The 21,701-nt window shown below is 40.3% G+C and overlaps 1 protein-coding gene across 2 annotated transcripts in view; it reads right to left on the bottom strand.

Annotated features, from left to right (window-relative positions):
- Positions 1-11,642: 11,642 nt before the first annotated feature.
- The window catches only part of pcdh15a (protocadherin-related 15a), a gene marked incomplete at its 5' end in the record, with an annotated part of 170,277 nt that continues 160,218 nt past the window's right edge, over positions 11,643-21,701 (bottom strand). For both annotated transcript variants that reach the window (XM_036125847.1, XM_036125848.1), the window contains 2 exon segments: positions 11,643-15,130; positions 19,465-19,570. In XM_036125847.1, coding sequence (XP_035981740.1) covers positions 14,525-15,130; positions 19,465-19,570 — 712 coding nt within the window.

Here is a 21,701-nt window from a genome sequence, read left to right as displayed (position 1 = left end):
TGATCTTTGAGAAAAACTGCTACCCTCTGGTTAACTCAAGAAGGATTGATTTATGAATTGTGTTTTCTAAGGTTATTTAAGATATGGTACATGTGGCTGTAGGAGCACTTATTGAGGTGAAATCAGAGCTTCACAAACATCACTAGTACTGAAAACTGCAGCATCTTCATATTGGGTTAACCATCTCCGCTCTGTAATTGGTGCAAATAAAAAATGACAAAATAATTTGAAAATCTAAATGGCACTGATGAAACAAGAAATAAAACACTTATGTTTTTTTTTATCCAGGGGTGTTATTGGACATAAAGCAGCACTGAGGCGCAAGATCTAAATATAAATAAAATCCAGACCTAAACTTCAAAAACAGATATTTGCATATAAAAAGACATAATTATTTGGTTTTCGCTGATAGAAAGTATGTAACTGAAACTGTTTTTTTTGGCCAGTTTGCTTGCACATACATTTCCTGCTATGTTTACAGATTTTTAATGATACCCGGATCTGGACTTTGCAACAAACTTGCGACTAATTTGGTGAGATGATCATTTGGCTGGCCATTTGGGGAAGTTAATATGAGACCAGGTTTCCACTTCCTGGCTGATGTCTTGAGATGTTGTGACAATGTTTCTACAAAATGTTATTTTCTCAGGACACCAGTCATCTTATGTAGCACACCAGTCCCTTTTGCAACAAAACAACATGATGCTGCCACCCCCATTCTCGACAGCAGAGATTGTGTTCTCAGACGTACTTCCCCTTTTTCCCTCAAATGATGCAAGGGCCATTACAGCCAAATGTTTCAATCTAAGTCCACAGGGCATATCTCCATAATATCACAGTTTTTGTCCCTGTGTGAATCTGAAACTGTGATCTGTGACTTTTTTTTATTACTTTTGCCGTGACGGCTTCTTCATCCCTAAATGGCATGAAGAGGTTTTACTATAGATACATTTTACTATTGATAATGATACTCAGTCATCTTTACAAGGTATTCTGCTTTGTATTGTCTTTTGATTTACATGTTTGCCCAAAAGCATGCCCATCTCTGGAAAATAAAACCCATGTCCTTTTGAAAATCATCATACACTCTGAGGCAGAAGCCAGAGAAAATAATTAAGGCATTAGGCAAGGCTCAGAGGCCGAGGCACAGAAAAAAGTCCAGAAATCAGACGAGAAGACATAAACAAGGAAGTGCTCAGACGCAGAAACCCACTGGCCATCTACTAGAACAAGGCAAAGAACTGTAGGGAGGAGAGCGATTAAATAAAGCAGATCACAGGTGCATGGCATGAGACTGATTACAGCAGAGCAGGTGTGTGTGGCAGGAGATAGAGTGCAAACAGGCACTTATGATAGGATACTGTCTTGTTTAAATTTTGATGAGGAAATGTATGCTCTTAACTCAACGTGACCGGCACACATATCGAAGCATGCCTTCATTTCTCTTCTGTAGTGGAAAAGAGATTTGGTTTCTATTCTTTTTCTTCTATATATGTTACCATTAGGATCAATTTTCAGGAACCATAATTTTTCTTTTCATTGTTATGCTGATGATGTCCAGATCTATTTTTCTTTAGTATCAAAATCCAACAACCCTGACTGCTTAAACGATGTAAAATCTTGGATGACCTCAAACTTTCTCAATCTAAATGAAAATAAGACCTAAATTATTACGTTTGGTTGTAGTCCAGCAGTTTTTCCTCCTGGCTCCTTGGGCCCTCTTACACCTAACATTCGATAATCAGTAAAAAATCTTGGTGTAATATTTGATGATAGGTTGAAATTCGATCGCCAGGTTAGTTCGGTTGTAAAAAACTGTTTTTACCAGTTAAGAATTTTATCAAAAGTGAAAGCGTATCTGCCACGCAGAGATCTGGAGACTGTAATCCATGCTTTTATTAATACAAGATTAGATTACTGTAATTCATTATATGCTGGCTTGGACCACTCACTTTTACACCATCTGCAGTTGGTACAAAATGCAGCTGCCCGTCTCCTTACTGGCACACGTAAACGTGACCACATATCACCCGTTCTAGCCTCGCTGCATTGGCTACCGGTTGTTTTTAGAATAGATTTTAACATTTTATTGTTTGTTTTTAAAGCTCTTAATGGTCTAACCCCCCAGTATTTGACTGAGCTTCTCAGAATCCATGTCCCGGCCAGAACACTGAGATTCTCTAATCAGTTGCTACTGGCCATGCCTAAAACCAGACTTAAAACCAAAGGTGACCGTGCCTTTATGGCAGCGGCACCGAGACTGTGGAATAACTTGCCCTGGCATATTCGATCGTCAGGCTCCTTGGAAGGTTTTTAAATCCTCTCTAAAAACACATTTCTTTTCCCTGGCTTTTAATCAAGTCTAGGTGGACATTTGGCAAATTATATTTTATTTTAACATTTTATTTAAGTTGAAACATTTATCCTATTATATTTTATCTGCATTCAATTTTTCTTTTTGCATTGTGTTTATGTATTTTAGCATTCAGTTTTTATCTTTTATCTGTACAGCACTTTGGTCAACCCCGGTTGTTTTAAATGTGCTTTATAAATAAAGTTTGAGTTGAGTTGAGTTGAGTTCTAACATTTGTGTCATATCCCAGTCAAAATTGCCTAAAACATCAGGTACTGTTATGAATTTGATCAAATCCTACATTTATTTATGCATTTCTTGAGATTTTAGACATGACTATAGGATCCTGTCTACAAGCTTCTGAAAAAGCCACAAGTAGACCAATTGTTTCTCCACATCAACTTTATTTTTGCCTGTATTTCATTTTCAATCAATAATCGCCAAGTACTCAACAACATGTCAATAATAACATGCAGCCCCAACCACATCTTTAAAATCAATCTTAATAAAGACATGACAGTAAGTGAACCCATAGATCAATGGCTCACAAAGCTTGTGAAAAAAAAATAGATGTCACCATTGAAAGGAAATTTTATTTTCTCCAGCTACGCACTGTGTGGGCTGATTGGTTTGAAACCATTCATAAATACAATGCAGGAAAGGACAAGGAGTAGTGAACAGTTTACCAATTTCTGGTGAAACTCAATATTACACCTCTTAAGTAGTTACATTTATCAAGCTCCCTTGTTTGAAAACAGAGCCCACTGAACTATTTCAATTTTTTGAAGGATACATCATTTATATTTATATTGCTTAATCAAAGATATGCAAACTGGGTTCATATATCGGTATAAAACCGATTTCAATTTATTTAACCAGGATTAAAATGCAGTAATGAAACTAGCAAACTGAAAGTGTGGCTTTAACTAGCTGTCATCTTGCGTGCGTAAAACCTTCAAAGCAAAAAAGGCATCTATGCTTGCTGTTTGTCAAAGAATTGACCTGGACAGCAGATGGTGTAGCCCGTCTTTGATGACATTACAACACAGCACCCTCTAATGTGACTCCACTGAAATAACAAACCTGCAACCAGCCTCGGTCTGCCCAGTAGCACTGAACTATCCCCATCTGTGCTTCGGCTGGCTGCAGGGCAGTTCAGATCTAATTCAGTGGGTAAAGTTCACAGAGCGAAAAAAGCAACATGATGACGTGGAGGGGGCTTGTCATGAGCTGTTATTTCACCAGTCGCCCTGCTGTGTTCTCCTAGTTTCTTAATTTTTGGGTCAGAATCATGTGTAGCAGATATGTGTGTATGCTAGTGTATCTTCATAGCCTCATCTGACCCCCCTAAATGCTTATGTAGGGAAATAGCTCCCATAATTTTGGCGTCAAGCTTTGGATGAAAAGAAAGGTAAAAACCTCCAGGTCTGAGCTTGCAACAAGCAATGGTGACGGATAGGTATTATGAGGCGTTTCCTCCTGCCTCTGGTGGGGATTTGTGATAATCTTCTTCAAACTGAGTCATAGGTAGATTACTATATAACCTGCTGTAGGCCAGGATATCCTAAGGATATCCTAATTAGGACACATATATATATATATATATATATAATATATTATATTTTGGGAGCATCAATGCCACGCCATGATGGAAGGGCATCCTGGGCAGGGAGCCGTATCCCCCGTAAGATAACCACTTCCGAATAGAAAAGTGTGAGCTATTTTCTCTGTGGACATAGAAAGTTTATTCTGCATGTTACACTGTGCTTTGAACTAACACACACTACTTTTATACAGATATTAAAATGATAAAGTATTCAACAATGACATAGGTCTGGTAACAATGTTTGTGTCTTTGCTCCAAGGAAAAAGATTAGCAAACAATCTTACACAAATCAAACCGTAACTACAGTGAGTACAAATTACATGGATTCTTTACATGTATCCTTTTTTATATTGGCCACTTTTGAGTGGCCTTTTATATAAAACGTATGCTTGGTCTCTCTGAGCCTTTTGACTCATCTGCACTTCACAATAACAAATGTGTTGGTTTTTTTATTATTATTCCAGATCAGTTTGACATTGTAAAAGTAAATTCATAACATCAGGAGCTTCTTAATCACTCATGTGGGGGATCCTTTTTAATATAAGAGATAACAGGAGACGAGCCCCTGGCAAAACGTTCACGATGGAGAAAGAGTAGAATGTTTACCCCTTTATACTCTAAAGATTACAGTTTAAATTGTCTCACATCAAAGGTAATAAGGGGAGAGAAATGCCAAGTACAATCCTGGCAGGGTATCATCATTCTTCGGGGCTGTTTCATATCAGACTAATCTGACTCCTGCGAATTTGAGAAAAAAAGAACAATCTGAATCCTGGCTGCTATTGAGCCTCTGCCCCGGTTTTATATTCACAATGAATATTTGATTGGCAAATGATCTAATATTGATATATTTCTTGTTAAGTTGCCCTCATATCTTGTTATTGCCAGCTTGAATGTTAACAAATTAGAGGCTAAATGTCTATGCACTGCCACGATTCTACAATCTTGTCAAGCCACTGAATATGTTAACTTTCCAAAGAGGTATCAGACATATGACTGAATGCATGCTTTGGCTCTTTGCCAGCTTAACAACAGGTTATACACAAGGCCTCCAAAGTCCAATTAGAATAAGAATTTTATAGAAAGAGCATGACCCTGGTGTAGCTTTGTTCAATGCATACATGGCATTACTAACTTAGCAAGCTCCACAGTGAATGAGTAATCACCATCCATAAAATCTTTAAAGGTTTATGAATCTCTGTGAAGCACAGCATTATTTTTATGTCATGATTTACCTCCACAGGGATATTGTGGAAATCCGGCTATAGAAGATGGCTTCATATTAACACAAACTGCTGCAGAAGTTGTTGTGAAGGATGTATAAATGCATTTAAATCAACCCTGGGGTAAAGATTATATGCTGAAGGGGTGCAGAGAAACTGCTTGCCCCTACTGTGATTAGCTGATAAATCGAGTTTTTACACATCATGTTCCACTGTAAAGCCAAACTTGCTTGCGGCAACACAAATTTAAAATGAGCATATGAGGGATTTTAAATGTGTGCACTGCATTATCACAAAAAATAAAAAAATAAAAACTCAAGAAGTACTGTATATCATTTTTATTATTTCTTATCTGTGCTGAGTTAAATAAAGCTCTGTGGAACTTCACAGGTTTCTAAATGATTAAGTTAAATTAAATTTGGTCATCAATGTCATTTACCTAATATACAGTTCTTCGCAACATCATCACTGTGTGTGAACGCATGCATGTACACTCACTGGACACTTTATTAACTGCACCTTGCTGGTACCAGACTGGACCCCCTGTTAAAATTCAAAGCTTCCTTGAATCTTGGTGGTTTGTATTTAATACCAGCAGGCCAGCTGACAGCTTTGCTAGGGCAAGGGAAAACGCAGTCTTTTTGGGCCCCCCCCCCTCTACACCTGCCACCACACACACACACACACACACACACACACACACACACACACACACACACACAGAGGACAGGATAGATTCATGAATTAATGTTTGTTTGTTTTTTATATTCTGAAACTATCATATGTAATCAAGAATCCCTGGACCGGCAAGGTTTTTTCAATCAGCTGTTGTTCAACTGTGGCGAGCCTGTGTGAACTGTAAGCTGCACTTCCTATTCTTAGCTGAATAGAGGGGTGTCTAATGTGGTCTTCTGCTGCTGCAGCACGTGCGCTTCTTGATTCATTGTGTTGGACATTCAGAAAGGATATTTCAAACTTGTCTACTCATTCTGCTCTGACCTCTTACTGTATATCAAAAGCTGATTTCTATCCAAACAACACATGCACAAAGGATCATTTTTGGACCAATCTCAGTAAGCCATCGCTGCTGGTGAAAATCCCATTAGCAAATACTCACGCCAGACCATGTGACACGAAAATCCATGCCACATTCATAGTCATTTTAATTCCACTGTTCCTTATTCTGTTGTGCAGTTTGAACTTCAGCCAGCGCTCTTTACCACATTTAGATGCCTAAATGCATTAAATTGCTAACACATAATTGGCCAATTTTCAAACTCGGAGGACTGTGCAACTGAAAACAGTGTGATATTGCAATATTATGTAAATTATAACCTTAGCTGAGTAAATTGCAATGAACAATAATTTTTCTTTCTTGTTTATCTGAGAACATTGTTCAAGTTGTCTAACTGCACTCTGATGAAACGTTTCATCGAAGCATCTAAATGCAAAATTTTTTACCATCTATAGACAGTTACTTATTTAAATCTATGTAAATAGAATAAATTCAATTCAGGTAGACAGTATATAGTGATTTTATGCAAGTTCAACACTCATTGAAAGGAATACATCTATTTTGGGAATGGTAATTGAATTCAAGATTTAAAAAAATAATGGACTTAATCTATTGAAAGACAGGTGTGTTTTTATCATTCATTGAACCTAATTTATTAGTGGAGGTTTAAAAGAAAACAGGGAGGCCTTCTGTCTGAAAAGAGGGGCATGCAAATTAGTTTCTCAGCCAATTCAAATAATTCTTGTCTTTGGTTAAAAGTGCTGTTATCACATTAGAGTATTAATTAATGCCTAATATAACTTTCACAAGACTACAGAGATATAAGGACTTGCAACTTACAAGATGTACAACTAAAAAGTATTTAAGATTGTAGCTTTATGTGTCAGGTAACATATATACTCAGATATAAATGATAAACCAATGAGTGTTATAGATGACAAAAGAAATCTGTTAAGACAAACAGATATTAGAGACTGCCACAACCAGAACTTTACTGCTGTGGCGGTTAGGGGTAATACTGATGAAATGTAATGTGCTCTTCTACAGCAGAGCCTGAGCTGCCGAACAGCAATTAGCATTGTTGCCTTGCAGCAAAACATTTCCAGGGTTTGAATCCTAGTCTGGGCATTTATGCATGGAGTTTTCGCTCTTCTTCCTGTGTAGCGTGGGTTCTTTCTAGTTTCCTAAGTCTAAAAAACACGAGTGTTAGGTTAATTATTCTAAACTATCCTTAGGTATGTATGTGTGTATATAGTTTGCCCTGTATGTCTCAGTGTTGCCCTCTGATAAACTGGTGACCGGTTTAGGGTGTACCCCATCTCTTGTCCAATGACTGCAGGAGATTAGCACCATATACCACCCAACTCAAGGACCCCAACACCACCATCAATTTGGAGGCAAGTCTCAAAACTCTATTTAATGTTGCCAACTGAGCAATTCTGCAGCTATATATAGCAAAGATTCAGAGCCCTCTTGTGAAGGGGTGTCAAAGTCCGGTTCTTGAGGGCCAGTGTCTGGCAAGTTTTATATGTGTCTCTGTTTCAACACACCTGAATCAAATAATAAGGTCATTAGCAGGAGTCCTGAGGACTTGACTGCATTCTGGGGAGGTAATTCAACCATTTCATTCAGGTGTGTTGGCCCAGGGACACATCTGAAAGTTGCAAGACACCAGCCCTTGAGGACTTGAGTTTAACACCCCTTCTCTAGTGACTCTTTCCAAAACACCACCTGGTAGGAAATCTAGCAAATTTATCTGGTTTGACTGGAGTGTTTTGGAGATGCCGACATGAAAACACTGATAGTTTTAACTCTTTTCAATGATGTTGCTGTGGGCCTCTCCGTCCCAGACCGCAAATGACTTGTACATGTGAAAAGCCGCTGCTGGTTGATCTTGATCTGACTGACCATCATGAAATATCCTCATACTTTACTACAATTTGTTGCAAATTGCTAAGAACACTGTGAAAATAAAAACATCAAAACAGACTCAAACCATTTAAATAATAAATGCAAAAATAAACTAGTCAATCTTAACAAGAGAGATCATATTTTTCCATTTTAGCTTCCCATCATTGGCTTCCTGTTAAATCAAGAATATAATTTAAAATTTTCCTTCTCGTGTATTAAGCCCTTAATAATCAAGCTCCATCATATATCAGAGATATGATTACCCCATATCTTCCTAACAGCCCGGTTGGTGCCCCCAAAGGGCATGGGCTACCAACGCTGACGTTGGGTGATGGGCTGTTGGGAGGTTTTACTCCAGCCCAACTCGCTTCCTGGGCTGCCCTTGTTCCTGATACATGGGTGGTCTCTATGCTATCCCTGGCCTACTACCTGCAGTTCCGCCGTCGCCCTTCTAGTTTGGGTCAGGTCAGGATGATGGTCATCAGCGACCCGATGGAAGTCTTGGCCCCGTACTTAGAAATTGATACCTTGCTGGCCAATGATGCCATTGTACCTGTCAACTCTCTGCTGGATCCAGGATATTTTTACTCCGGATATTTTTTAGTTCTGAAGCAAACTGGGTCTCAATGTGCTTTTAAAGTTCCTTCTTTTCTGCATGCTAAGCATCACAGATGTTCTATGAGCAGTTATCCCTGGGGACTGGTTCACTTCGGTCAACTTGAGGGATGCTTATTTCCGTGTGCCCATAGCACCACGTCATTGGCGGTTTCTTCACTTTGCGTTTCTGGGGAGGTGTTTCTCGTTCAGGGTGCTTCCCTATGGCCTCTCTCTGATTTTCAGGTGTTCACCAGATGCATGGTGGTGGCTTTGTCTCCTCTGCAGGCTCTGGGGTTAAAGCCCCCCCCCCCCTGCCTGGATCCTAGATTCAAGGACTATGACTGCACGACCCTTGCTTCAGAGTGTTGTAGGGGTCTCTCAGTTGCTTCCCAGGGCTCCCCCTCTGCTTGCATATCTCTGCCTGTTGGGCATGCTGACCGCTGCCTCTACGATGGTTCCTTTGGGGTTGTTGTCTCTGCACTGTCACCAGATGTGGCTCAATGCACTCAGGCTGGGCCTGGTGCAGCCCACACACTGGTGACTGAGGTTCCCAGTGTCCCTGAGGGCACTGTGTCTCTTGCTCAGTGGTGGGACGAGGCATGTGTGAAGAAAGGGGTTCCTCTAGGTTCCCTACCATCTCGGCGAGAGATCATTTTCACCAACGCATCAGTCACAGGCTGGACTGTGTCATGGCGAAGACAGGTTGTGCAGGGGACATGGTCTTGCCATCAGCAGGGAGAGCACATCAATGCTCTTGAGTTGAGGGATGTGCAATTGCCACTGTGTCACTTCCTCCCAGGTCTACGGGGAAGGCAGCACCCGGTCGCCAAAGTTGCTATGGCTGTCCAGACGGCTGTTGTTGTGGGCATGTCCACACTTTGCTAGTCTAAGGGTGGCCCATGTTCCAGGTGTGCAGATCAGAACGGAACGGACGATTTTCTGTCCCAGGTTTGCCTCCTGCTGGTAGAATGAAGACTCCATCCCGAGGTTGTGGAGACCATTTGGGCGAGGTACGGCAGAGTGGATGTAGATCTGTTTGCCTCCATGGAGACAACACACTCCAAGCTCTGGTTCTCTGTGGCAGAGCGTCCCTTTGGTCAGGATGCATTGGCCCACGACTGGCCCCATTGCCTCCTGTATGCATTTCCTCCATTGCTCGTGGTGGGTCTTACGCTCCAGAGAGTCCTTCTGGATGAGCACAGTCTGCTCCTTGTAGCCCCCTTCTGGCCGGGGAGGACCTTGTTTTCACTGGTGCAGCTCTCCCTGCCTCTTCCCCCAAGGGGGGACCTTCTGTCTTAGCTGGGGGACAGGTCCTGCACCCATATCCCAAGTGCCTTCAGCTTTGGTTTTGGCTGCTGCGGGGCCCAGTGTTGCCTTTGTGCAACATGGGGCCTGGGTCAGCCATAAAAGAAGCAATGCCAGGGCACCCTCCACGCGTCTGCTGTATGCTGGTCTGGGGAAGGTATTTGACGCTTGTTGCCATTCCAGGACTGTTTATCCTGTTTGTTGCAGCATTTTGTATGTTCTGGACTTCCTCCAAGACCTTCTTGACGGAGGACGATCCCAATCCACACTTAAAGTGTATGCTGTCGCTGTATCTTGCTTGCATGTGGCAGTGGATGGGGACACCACAGGCATGTGTTGTTGTTCCTGAGGGGTGCCCGTCGGTTGCAACTTCCTACTCGGCCTGTGGTACTTGTGTTCAATCTGTCTTTGGTGTTAGCTGCCCTGTGGTCCTCTTTGTACCCTTGGCTGAGGTGGACCTTGGGTCCTTGTCTAAGAAGACAGCTTTCCTCCTGGCCATAGCTTCATGGAAGCATGTGGGGGGAAGCTAATGCCTTGTCTTTTCATGAGTCCTGCTGCCATGGAGCCCCGGGGGCTCAGGTGTGACACTCTGGCCTTGGGCAGGGTTTGTCCCTAAGGTGCCCTCATATATGTTCCACTCTATGCTCCTCCAGCTTACTCACTTTGGGGGCACTGGTGAACCCCTGTGCCCTGTCCAGGCGCTGGAGACATACATTAGAGCTTCTGGTTCTGTGTGCCGTTCTGATTGCCTCTTTGTTTGCTTCGCTGGTCCCTGTAAAGGCCAGGCCCTTTCAAAAACAACATCTTGCCCGCTGGGTGGTGGACATGATAGAGCAGGCATATGTTCTACAATGCCAGCAGGCGCACCCGGGTGTCATTCCATTTGGGGCCGTAGTACCTCTTGGGCGGCGATGCATGGGGTACCTTTGGAGGCTTTATCTGCTGCTGCCTCTTGGTCTTCTCCTGACACCTTTACAAGATTTTACAGAGTGAACGTGTCCTCCCCACATCCTTTGGTAGGGATTCTAATGCAGCCCCCTTCTTCATCTCAGTAAGGTGGGCATTGCTTTCATTGTTCTTGTTTGTAATACCTTGGGACTGTTGGTATCCGTCATCCAGTGCTTTAAGCACTGCCTCTGGTGGTCAGTAAGGGATGAAATAGAACAAAAGTTACAACTGTAACTACGGTTCTATGAATCCCGGATGACCACTGGGGCTCTTCCCTCTTTCAGGAGGAGGGAATGCTGCTTGTTGAGACTCGATGTAATCTGCTGGGTTTCCTTAGATAGAAAAGTTTTTGAACAATCTGTATGGATGATATGACTGAATTTTACCCTGTAAAGTGCCTTGAGATGACGTGTTATGAAATTGTGCTAAATAAATAAAATTTTACTTTTACCAGTCACTAGCCCAGATAAAGGAGGATGGTTAAAATGTGACATTAAAAGAAAGCAAAGCAATAACTGACATTAGAAAATACAACAAAAACAAAAATTAATTTGTAGCTCTACATGGGGTATATTTACATATGTGGTCTCTCTCAAACAACCTTGATGTTCTCATCTGCAGCTGTTAAGGTGTAAGGGGATGGTGTAGGACCAAGGTGCAGACAGGATCTCAAGACCAACATAGTAAATTGAAACATTTAATAATAATAAAAAAAAACAGGTAGACATGGTAATGGGTAGGCAAACAGAAGAATCCAGTGAGGAGCAATGACAAGCAGTGAGCGTAAATACAGATGCATGGGTGGAGAAATGAGAAACAAACCTGAGTAGCAATCAGAAGAGAAGTGGAGCAGCTGTGGCAGAAGGAAAGCGAGGAAGCTGAGGGAGAGAAACTAATGAACATATAATAAGCTAAACTAACACACATGGAAACTATCAACCAAGAGGAAAGGATAAACAGAAAAGTACAGATATAATACTAAATGTACAAAGAAGAGAACACAATAAACCATAAAACTGAACAAAAAAGCATGAAACAAAATGTCAACACATTAATCAACACAAATAAACAACAAGGACATACTAAAAACACAAAATAAATTCAAAATCTAAACACCTGAAAAATGTGAAAACAGTACCGGTTTCAATTACATGCACATGGGCAATTATGCAAATCAACTAATGGCATTAATTAGCAACTTTCAGTGACTTTTCAGGCAGCCAATTGCTTCATTCTTAAATGAGGAGTCAGCAACACTAACTATTGGGTGTCCCAGTGAAAGTGGCTGAGGTGTGGTAGTTAGCCACTTTATTAACTACAAAAGAGGAAACTGTATATTAACTTTTGCAACTTAATAGCACAGGTTTCATTTACACTCTGAACTTCAATACATCCAGGTAGATGTATTGTTGCTACATGCCTGTACGGTATGAGGGATTGCTGCAAAGTCAACGACACAATGCAGACGACCATTGTCCATTGTGGCTACACACTCTTTCAGGAGGAGTGAATGCTGCAAGTCTATAACTATGATTATATGCACAAAATGTCATGATTGGATTTAAATATATTCAGGTTAAAATAATCAGATTGTGTCGTTTATATGGTTACACAATCAATTAATCTGATCATGTGTGTTTATATGCACCTGGCTTTATTCCGAATAGAACAACACTGATACATGGAAAGGTATCAAATTTCTCTAAAACCCCCACAGAAGAAGTACTTCCATCTTTGCTGAGCAACAACAACAACACAAAGCAAACTAAGGAGTTGCACTTGAGTTCATTTGTATTCTGAGCACCCATGATGAACTTGCACCAGGTTCTGATTACAGCTGAGATGTTACTGAATAACTAATAATTTTGAGCTTTTCTAATGTTTCTACTAGAAAGCTTGTATTGGGAGCACAGACAGTCTTGCTGCCTGATATAGCAAAATTGAAATTGAATAGAACATTTCAGATGATATCTAACTTGAATTTAAGAAAGCTTTCTTTATAAATACTTAAATTAATAATGTGGGTATTTATAACAAAAACTCCAGTTTGACTGAAAAGCAAACTTTGTGTGGCTTCTATATGAATCAAGTTCTGTTGCAGTGGACAGAAATTGCTGCTGACATATTTGAGAATGTATTCAATATTTTTTATTCTGGCATTCAGCTCCTGATCCTCTTTTTGAACAGCAGTCTGTCGTTTGCAATGCTGACAGACATTCTTGACGTGTGATTGACTGTACAGAACCTTTTGTAAATGTCATTAGGTATATCTTTTATATGCCACTCTGATAAACCAATAGAGTCTGATGGTTTATCTGAATGCCAAAATATTTCTGTTTTAGCATTTTTTTATATAATTGCATTATGAACACTTTTTTTCCTCCTTTTGCCTGTTTATCAGGAGAGGATGAGAACTTTATATTGGAATTTTCAGACATGTTTCAGATACATAGCACATCTCCATATGAATGTTAGGTGACCTTTCATTGTTTTTCTTTACAGTGAAAGGCCACTCAAATAAGAAGGCTTCATTCTGCTGAGCCTCTGTTTGGAAACAACAATAAGATAACTCCAGCTTTCTGCTGCAACTGTTTCATTTAATTATCATTGTTGGAGAACAGCGAGTTAATAATCTAAAATGTCCTTAAGATTGTGAAAAGCTTTTAGCATCATCCATATATTTAGTAATTTTCACATTAAGTGCAACACAAAATTGGAGAACCAATGCATATTTGCAGTTATAACTCTCTAAACACAGGCATTTAGATTAGAGCTTTATTGTTCAATATAATATCAATTTCGGTGCCCTATACTTATAACAAGAACAGAGTGAAACTGCATCATGTAAAGGCTTGAAAATACGACATTCTTTAAGTACAAATGTCCATATAAAAAACACCACGACAGCATTGCCCCATTTCACTGTTGAAATTCAGCAATGGAAGTCATGTTTATATATTTATTCTTTAATATCATATTTTAAATTCTTCATCTCTCTTAGATATAAAATAGACAAAAATAATTTAATATATTGTTCAGAAATTTTTAAAAACATTTTCAAGTGATCACAACATTAAATAATCAATGACATTCTAGGTTATTTGCAAGTAAAATACAAATAGCAAAATATGTTGATTTGACTTCAGAATTACAATTTCTCCATTTGATCACCGATATTTCTCTCAAAATATCTTCAGCAACAGATTGGGATGACTAATAATCACTTGTGTTTAAGAATTAAAATCAGAATAACAACAAACAACTCTGTTTTAAAAAACGTGTTTTCACTGAAGAGCTCAAATTACAGTCAAACATGATATGACATAAAATTCACAAGTTGTTTGAGGCATTCACTGCCTTTACCTGTTGTAGCCCTGCCAATAATCAAAGTTTGGTACTAGTAAGCTTTATCATATTCTATCAGTAAAATATGCTTTTATGTGCAACCACCTGTCAGTGAATGGAGCCTTTCCAGCTAAGACACACATTGCTTGTTGATTTTCTTAACAATATGGGGGGAAAAAAGAGCATAAACAAAAATGGGGTTTCAATTCATACATGCCCAGTCATAGTTTTGTCATAGGTATGTGCAGGTTGTTCCAGGGTCCCATCCACAGTTCTTCTTCATCTGATAATGTGTGGTCACTGTGTGACTCCAGTGTTTCTTTGCTGTTCTTGTGGTTGTCAACAGATGTCTCTTGCTCCCCGCTGACACTCTGCCCACTGTCAATTATGGCCTTGGCAATACTGGTTTTGGACCCAAAGGTTTTTAGATTTGTAATGGTGGACCCCAAAGAACCGCAAGAGGACAGAGTGTTGAGGTTTACGTCCTTGTTAGAATGTACACACGAGCTCGTTCCATTTTCCATCTTGTTTTCTGAAACCTCATTGCCAACAGCAGGAGAGGGTTCCTCATGAGTCACACCTAACTTGTCAAGTTTTTTGAAATGCTTACTCAGCCGGCAAGGAGAGCCCATCTTCAGGTTATTTAGATGGGCTGGCCTCCTGGTTCGGACAATAGTGCCATTCTGTGCGAGGTAGATATTCCCATTTATGTTGCTGTGACTGTTGGGAAGTCTGTTCTGCTGACTTTCTGTAGTGCTTTCTTCTCCAGTAGAACTGCTCTCGTTCTCCCGATCAACCACAAGCTTGATCCACTTCTTTCTTCCAGGCTATGAAAGAGAGGGCAAGAATGTCAAATTCAAAATGAATTTATTTTATTTCTTTAGAAGATACAACCGAGAGTGGTTAAAACAAAATCCAAAGAAGGAAAAACACTGCAGACACTTGATATATACATCAAGTTTTAACAATACAGCACTCACAGAAAAAAAGCTTAGTTCCTTTTTTGAGTTTCTAAGTTTTCAGTCAGATCTAAAAGTATTTGAAAGTACAAGTAAACATGGGGTGTTAGATTCTTATGGTATGATAACGGTTTTACACATATATTGAAAACAAAAAAATGCACAACGGTTTTAATTTTAGTCAAAACGAAAAAGCAACAAATATTTCTGCTGCTCCTAGAACAATCAGCAGATTATTAGTTATATAGTCATGGTTTACTGTTATTCTAATTTTGACACATACAGTATATAAATATATATAAGAAAATAAGAGCTAAGGCAAAAAATATTTATACTTTTTGCCATGTTACTTCTTACAGAACCTTTTTAGTCACACTGTCTGCTTAACAGACTGCTTGTAGCTTGCCCAATTAAGTTTTAAAATAGCATTTGTACCTACCCATGGTATTGTGGGGGAAAATAAAAAAATAACAAGGTGTTAAAAATTAGAATTTATTATGAAAGTGAAGAACTCTAATAGACAAGGTTGTAAATTGTGTTATTTCCACTTTACATACTACAAAACATTGTTCAAAAACTTCTATAGTACCTATCCATAGTGTTACCTTAATAAGAGTAAAAGCTGTTTTTTTGCAACTCTAAATATCTGCAAACAGCCAAATTCTCAACCTTGTAAGCACGGAAAAATCTAGGAGCCTATTTTCAGCCAGCCAACTGGTAGTGTACAGCAACAGGTGGGGGGAGGGAGGCAGGCCTGCACTGCTCTTTGCTCTAGGCAATTTCTCTGGCATGTTAGTAAAGTTTAGTAGCGAAGAGGATTACTGCCTATGATTCAGGAGTTGGTGGAAACAAAGTAATCAAGAAGAATAGTGTTTCGTAATCATGTTTTGTGTGGCCTGTCTGTCACATAATTGCTGATTAATTTTTGATCAGTCTTTACGATGCTAACATCTGTTAATTGACATTTGCAGGCACCCTTTATCATTGATAAAATCTGTGACCTGACCCATTTTAGGCCAAACATCAGAGGTGAGATGGTCCCATATTTTACGTCATAATGCATAGTCAAAAAACTAATTACACTGTGGCCACAAAACAAGCACAGAACATGTTCAATTTAGATGTTTGACACCAGGTAGAGCATTTGAAATTTAGTCAAATGGATTACAAACAAGATAATATGTGCAATCCATTTCCTACAGCATAAAAAAAAATATTTCGGGCATCTATGTGATTAAAGCCCTGCGCAGACCAAGACAGATAATTAACTAAAACGTTTTCCTGCTATCCTTGACCTCCTGTCTACATGCACACAGAGGTCTTGGTGACAACAAGAAAGACTGTAAAAAAACACCTGCCAAAATGGATTTTTTTTTTACCCAGTTCCTGGTGTGCTCATGTGGACAAGATATCTGGAGAGAATAAAATAAAACACACATGTAGCCACTATTGACTTTGGAGCTAGAAGCCACCACAAAAGTGGAGAAGCTTTTGTCTTTCTTTTTCCCCACACCTAATCCTGACTTGGTTTCTATGAAACTCCAACTATGAGCTCAAGGAGTTAATGACTGAGAGGACGTGTATCAGAGTTCCCTTAAATATGAGCTACAGTTGTTTTGAAAAAATACTATTAAAAAATGGGTTTCTTCATGGCACTGCTTTTAGCTTGGCTCTGGATCTTCTTTGCTTGAACTTTGATTCCATTAATGTTGACAACCTTCTGCCGTGGAATAGGTATACAGAATAAAAATATCGGCTTTCTGAGTGAAAATCACATCTTCTCATAAAATATATAGAAAAAGTCAAAGGGCATATTAAGAAAACATCTGTCAGTTTATAGTAAGAAACCGCTTTTCAGTTAAGTAAAATATTAACATTCAGGAGAAACGGATGAAAAAGAACATGCAAAATCACACTGTAGAAATAGCACTATAATTCTGTACAAAAAGCAAATGCATGAAAAGCACACAGAGAACATCAAAGGGAGGAAAAAGTCAAAGCTGTAAAAAAGGAGAGTCAGACTCAGATAATGTGCAGCAGGAAACCAGCTTTTTCCCTACTCAGGGAAAATGAGAAAAAGCAGACATTTCAAACACTCTGTAGAGGCAAGCAATATTTTTTTCACTCCCATGCAAAGGTAATTGATTTTATTCACTCTTACTTCACAGGGACAATATAGCTTGCTAGAAGGCCGTTGTGCTCCCTTCAGATTCTGAATCACCATCTGATGTTTCTTCAGTCCCTTCTGAGCTCTTTGATGCACTGACTGAAGATTTATCAGAGGAGATGGCGTCCTCGTCCACTTCAGTGATAGGGGACAGTCCACCGTATGTATCGTCAGAGACACTTCGGATTTCAGCACTATAAGGCTGACCATGGTAGGGAGCAGAGGGCCCTTGGCCTTCAGAGACCACACTAGACCTCCTGGATGATGATTCATCGCTAGCCTCACTTGCAGAGTCTTTGCTTTCATCAGCAGTCCCAGATTCTTCTTCTTCTTCCTCCTCCTCACTCTCCTCTGTGATTGTGTGCTCTGAACCATGGCTCAGAACAGACTTTTGCGAACGCCGACTTCCACCGATGGACTGGGAGCCAGCTGAACCCCCCTCGCTCCCAACAGAATACTGACTACCAGATGAAGATCTCTTACTCAGCTCTGAACTGGATGTTTTTTTCTTGCTGGACCCTCGAGATGAAGAGCGTTCACTTCCTGACACTGATCCTGACTCTGCATCGCTAGCTGTCCCAGTCCCTGACTCAGCCTCACTGAGTTCCTCGCTGGACTTCTCGGAGGTTACTCTTGATGAGCTGGTTCTCTGCGTTGATCTCGCACTTGACCTAGCAGAGGATGTACCACTTCTGACACTACCACTCTCACTACCTTTGCTATCACTCCCACTAGCAGTAACAGAAGCACTACTGCTGGCCTCAGTAGCTGAGGATCTCGTAGAAGTGCGTGTAGAAGAGCCACTTTCTTTACTGCTTCCTGACACCTCTTCTTCCTCAGACTCTTCATCAGAGTCTCTCTCTGTTGCTGAATCCCTTTCTGTGCTTGTTTCCTTTTCTGTTGCCGTGCCTGTTCCTGATTCAGTTTCCTTATCAGATCTGGACTCTTCATCAGATTCTGACTCTTTCTCAGAATCTGACTCTTTCTCAGTTTCTGACTCTTTCTCAGTTTCTGACTCTTTCTCAGTAGCTGAGGACTTCTCCGATACAGATTCTTTTTCTGACTCTGACTCTCTTTCCGTCTCTGATTCTTTCTCACTGCCTGACTCCTTCTCTGTTTCCTCTTCGGCTTCAGATTTGGACTTGCTTTCCTCATCAGAATCACCTGGCTCTTCATCAGGCTCTTCCTCAGAGTCCACAGTGCTTTCATTTGTGTCATCTCTGTCTAAATCGACTTTAAGATAATCTCTGTCAATACTGCTTTTCTCAGAGGATTCTTCATCAGAGTCTTTCTCCTTACTGCTTCCACTTGCACCTCCTTCTGGCTCACTTTCGGTTACACTAATAGACACTTTAGACTTCCTTTCATCTTCGCTGGCTGCTTGTGAAGCCTCCTCATCTTTCTCACTGCCTGTGGCTGAGCCTTGACTCATGCTACTCTGCGACTTCCTCCTGACCTGCAACTTGTTGCCTATGGTAATTCTCTTTAAAACTTTGCTAAGCCGGCTGCGAGCATCCGACTTGCAATCTATTGGCCCAGTGACTGCTGGTATGTCCGTGAGACTTTCCTGGCTGTCAATACGGTGGGCTGACATCAGTTTGGCATAATCCTTGTCCTTCTTTCCAGCGCCAAACATCTTGAGCATCTTGGCTTTCTTCCATGGAGATGGGCCAGGAGGGCCGGCATCAGATGGTTTCTCTCCTCCCTTGCTGGCTGCCAGGAGTTTGCTGAGTTTCATGACAGACTTCAATCTCTTGGCAGCCTTAGAAGGCTCACCTTCATCTGCTGGCTGAGGTTGTACTATTTCATCCTCTGCCGGCAAGTCCCTGAATGCAACTCTCTTCTGTGGACCTCTACCTCTCATGCCACCCCGGCCTCTGCCTCCGCCCTAAGACAGTCATATATTTTTAAAGAATTTTTGTGATGAAAGAAAAAAACAGGACACTGGTGTGTCACACACGATTCACAGCATATTAGTTGACATTTTTGCTATCATCACTGTATTACAACATTTACATTCAGGGATTGATAATACCTCTGGGCCGTAGTAATATCCATCATCCTCCATGATCACCTCACCATATTCATCATACATTGGAGATATCAGCCTCCTGCGACTTCCATATTGTGGAAAGTCATATCTGTGAAAAACAGACAAATTTATGCAGTGATTTGCAAAAGTATTCGTGCCCCTGTAATAATGAATCTACAAACATCAGTATAGTATTTATTATTGGGATTTTATGTAACAAACACAAAGTAATGCATAATTGTGAAGGAGGGACAAGATGCTTGGTTTCCAAAAATCTTCCTGAAAAAGAATATCTGAAAAATGTGATCTGCATATGTATTCAGCTCATTCATTGATTGAGGGCATGTACAATTAATAAGCCACCAATGGGGGAGCATGCTATAAAACCAATGCACTCAGTGGTTTACTAAGTAGCTAATTTGACCACACAATGTCATCCAAAGTGACTCAACTAAACCTCACCAGCCCAAGTGCTGCTGAACCCCAAGTGCTGCTTATTCAGGAGGGTTTTGTTGGTGGCAGGAGATGGGGTAAATTAACTGCAAACTTGTCTATATCTTGACCATGTGAGCATATTTTAAGTAAGATGTAAGACACATCCTGTTTTTTGTACCTACCTGTTTTGATCAATAAAACCTAGCTATGGATGAATAAACAAGTGAAATATGTGAATAGGGTGAATGGAAAATTAGACACTTAATTTAATTTCAACTGCAATAAATTAAGTTGTTTCACCACATTACCTACAAAATGCTTTAATGCAGTGATATGCAGAGAAAACGAGCAAAAGAGACTGAATACAGTTGGAATACAGTTAGAATTCCATCCATGTTTGCAAAGACTCCTATATTCCTATAATTTATTTTCACCTAGATTGTTTCTGCAAAAACCATGCTCCTAGACACTATAAAACTTTATGACATGGCTTCATATTCAGCCTCTATCCAAGCCCTAAAAATTGAAATAGAGCTTCAGTGACATTGTAATGAATTATATTTACATTTTTAGGACTATCGAGAAATATGGTGACTTTAAATTAACACTCCTGAAAACCCATTTAATGCATTTTCTCATCAGAACGCAGTGATAAGAATTGCTACAAACATAACTCTAAACAATATTCATGTGAATATTTCAAGTAAGAAGCAAATTATGAGTTTACTGTGATATGTAAATTAAGGTTTACTTAGGGGAACGTGCATGAATATTACATCACATTACAGGTGCTTAAGGAGTGCGGGAAGGTATTATACCAAGTGACAGTTGTTCTTTCTCTTCTGAATTTGTAGTTCAAGGATTGTTGCCAATTATGTTAAACTTATTTTTTTTGGGATCCTTTGCAGCGTATTACATCCGTTTAAGAGATATCATAAAAATCTTTTTTTTTTTTAATTTTGAAAAGAGATTTTTTGGTATATCTTCATGTTAGCCTATACAGAATCTGTACAGTTTCCATAGGAATAAAGCACAACTAGATTATGAGGTTTATTTGCCCACTATTTAACAGAGTAATCATAACTTATTATTTAACGTTTCTAATTAACTCTGCATTGTTGTCCCTGTCTGTGATTCAACTGCAACGAGCGGTTATTTGGATGCATTAAACAGGTCATTTGCTGCAACGACTTCTCTGTTAACCCGGAAAATGATGTTAATCTTTAATACTTTTGCTAATGTGGGCATAATCCTGAGGTTCTGCTGAACGCATAGCACTTTCTGCCAGGCACCCTTTCCACCTGGAGTGATTTTAAAGCGGCGCGCCGGTGCACGGTTGGACTCGCATCATGCTAGGATTGCATCATCTCGCGATAGTAGTGTACAAGTAGTGGCAAAACACTTTACCTGCATTGCCTGCTGGCAGTGATCAGAGCGCCCGGTGGCGCCAATGTATGGCATCCTCCCCTCTGTCAGCCTGCCCCAGGGCAGCTGTGGTTACTAACATAGCTCACCACCGTCGGGGTGTGAATGTGTGTGTGGGAATGTACTACAACAATTTAGTTACTTAGTAAACCACTGAGTGCATTGGTTTTATTGTATGCTCCCCCATTGGTGGCCTATTAATTGTGCATGCCAGAACGAACCTCTCTGCTCTAGATTGACGGAAGGGTCGGCGCACCAAGCGGCAAAAACAGAACAGCCGTGTATGTTAAAGAAGTGGCGAGCGCTGCCGCTTCTGGGATGCTTCAAAAATGCGACGCGCCGTGCTGGGTGGAACCGCTCTGACTGAATAGAGTTACAGT

The sequence above is a fragment of the Fundulus heteroclitus genome, chromosome 22, assembly GCF_011125445.2.
Source record: "Fundulus heteroclitus isolate FHET01 chromosome 22, MU-UCD_Fhet_4.1, whole genome shotgun sequence".
NCBI classification, from domain to species: Eukaryota; Metazoa; Chordata; class Actinopteri; order Cyprinodontiformes; family Fundulidae; genus Fundulus; species Fundulus heteroclitus.
This window is presented reverse-complemented; position numbering and strand designations above follow the sequence as displayed.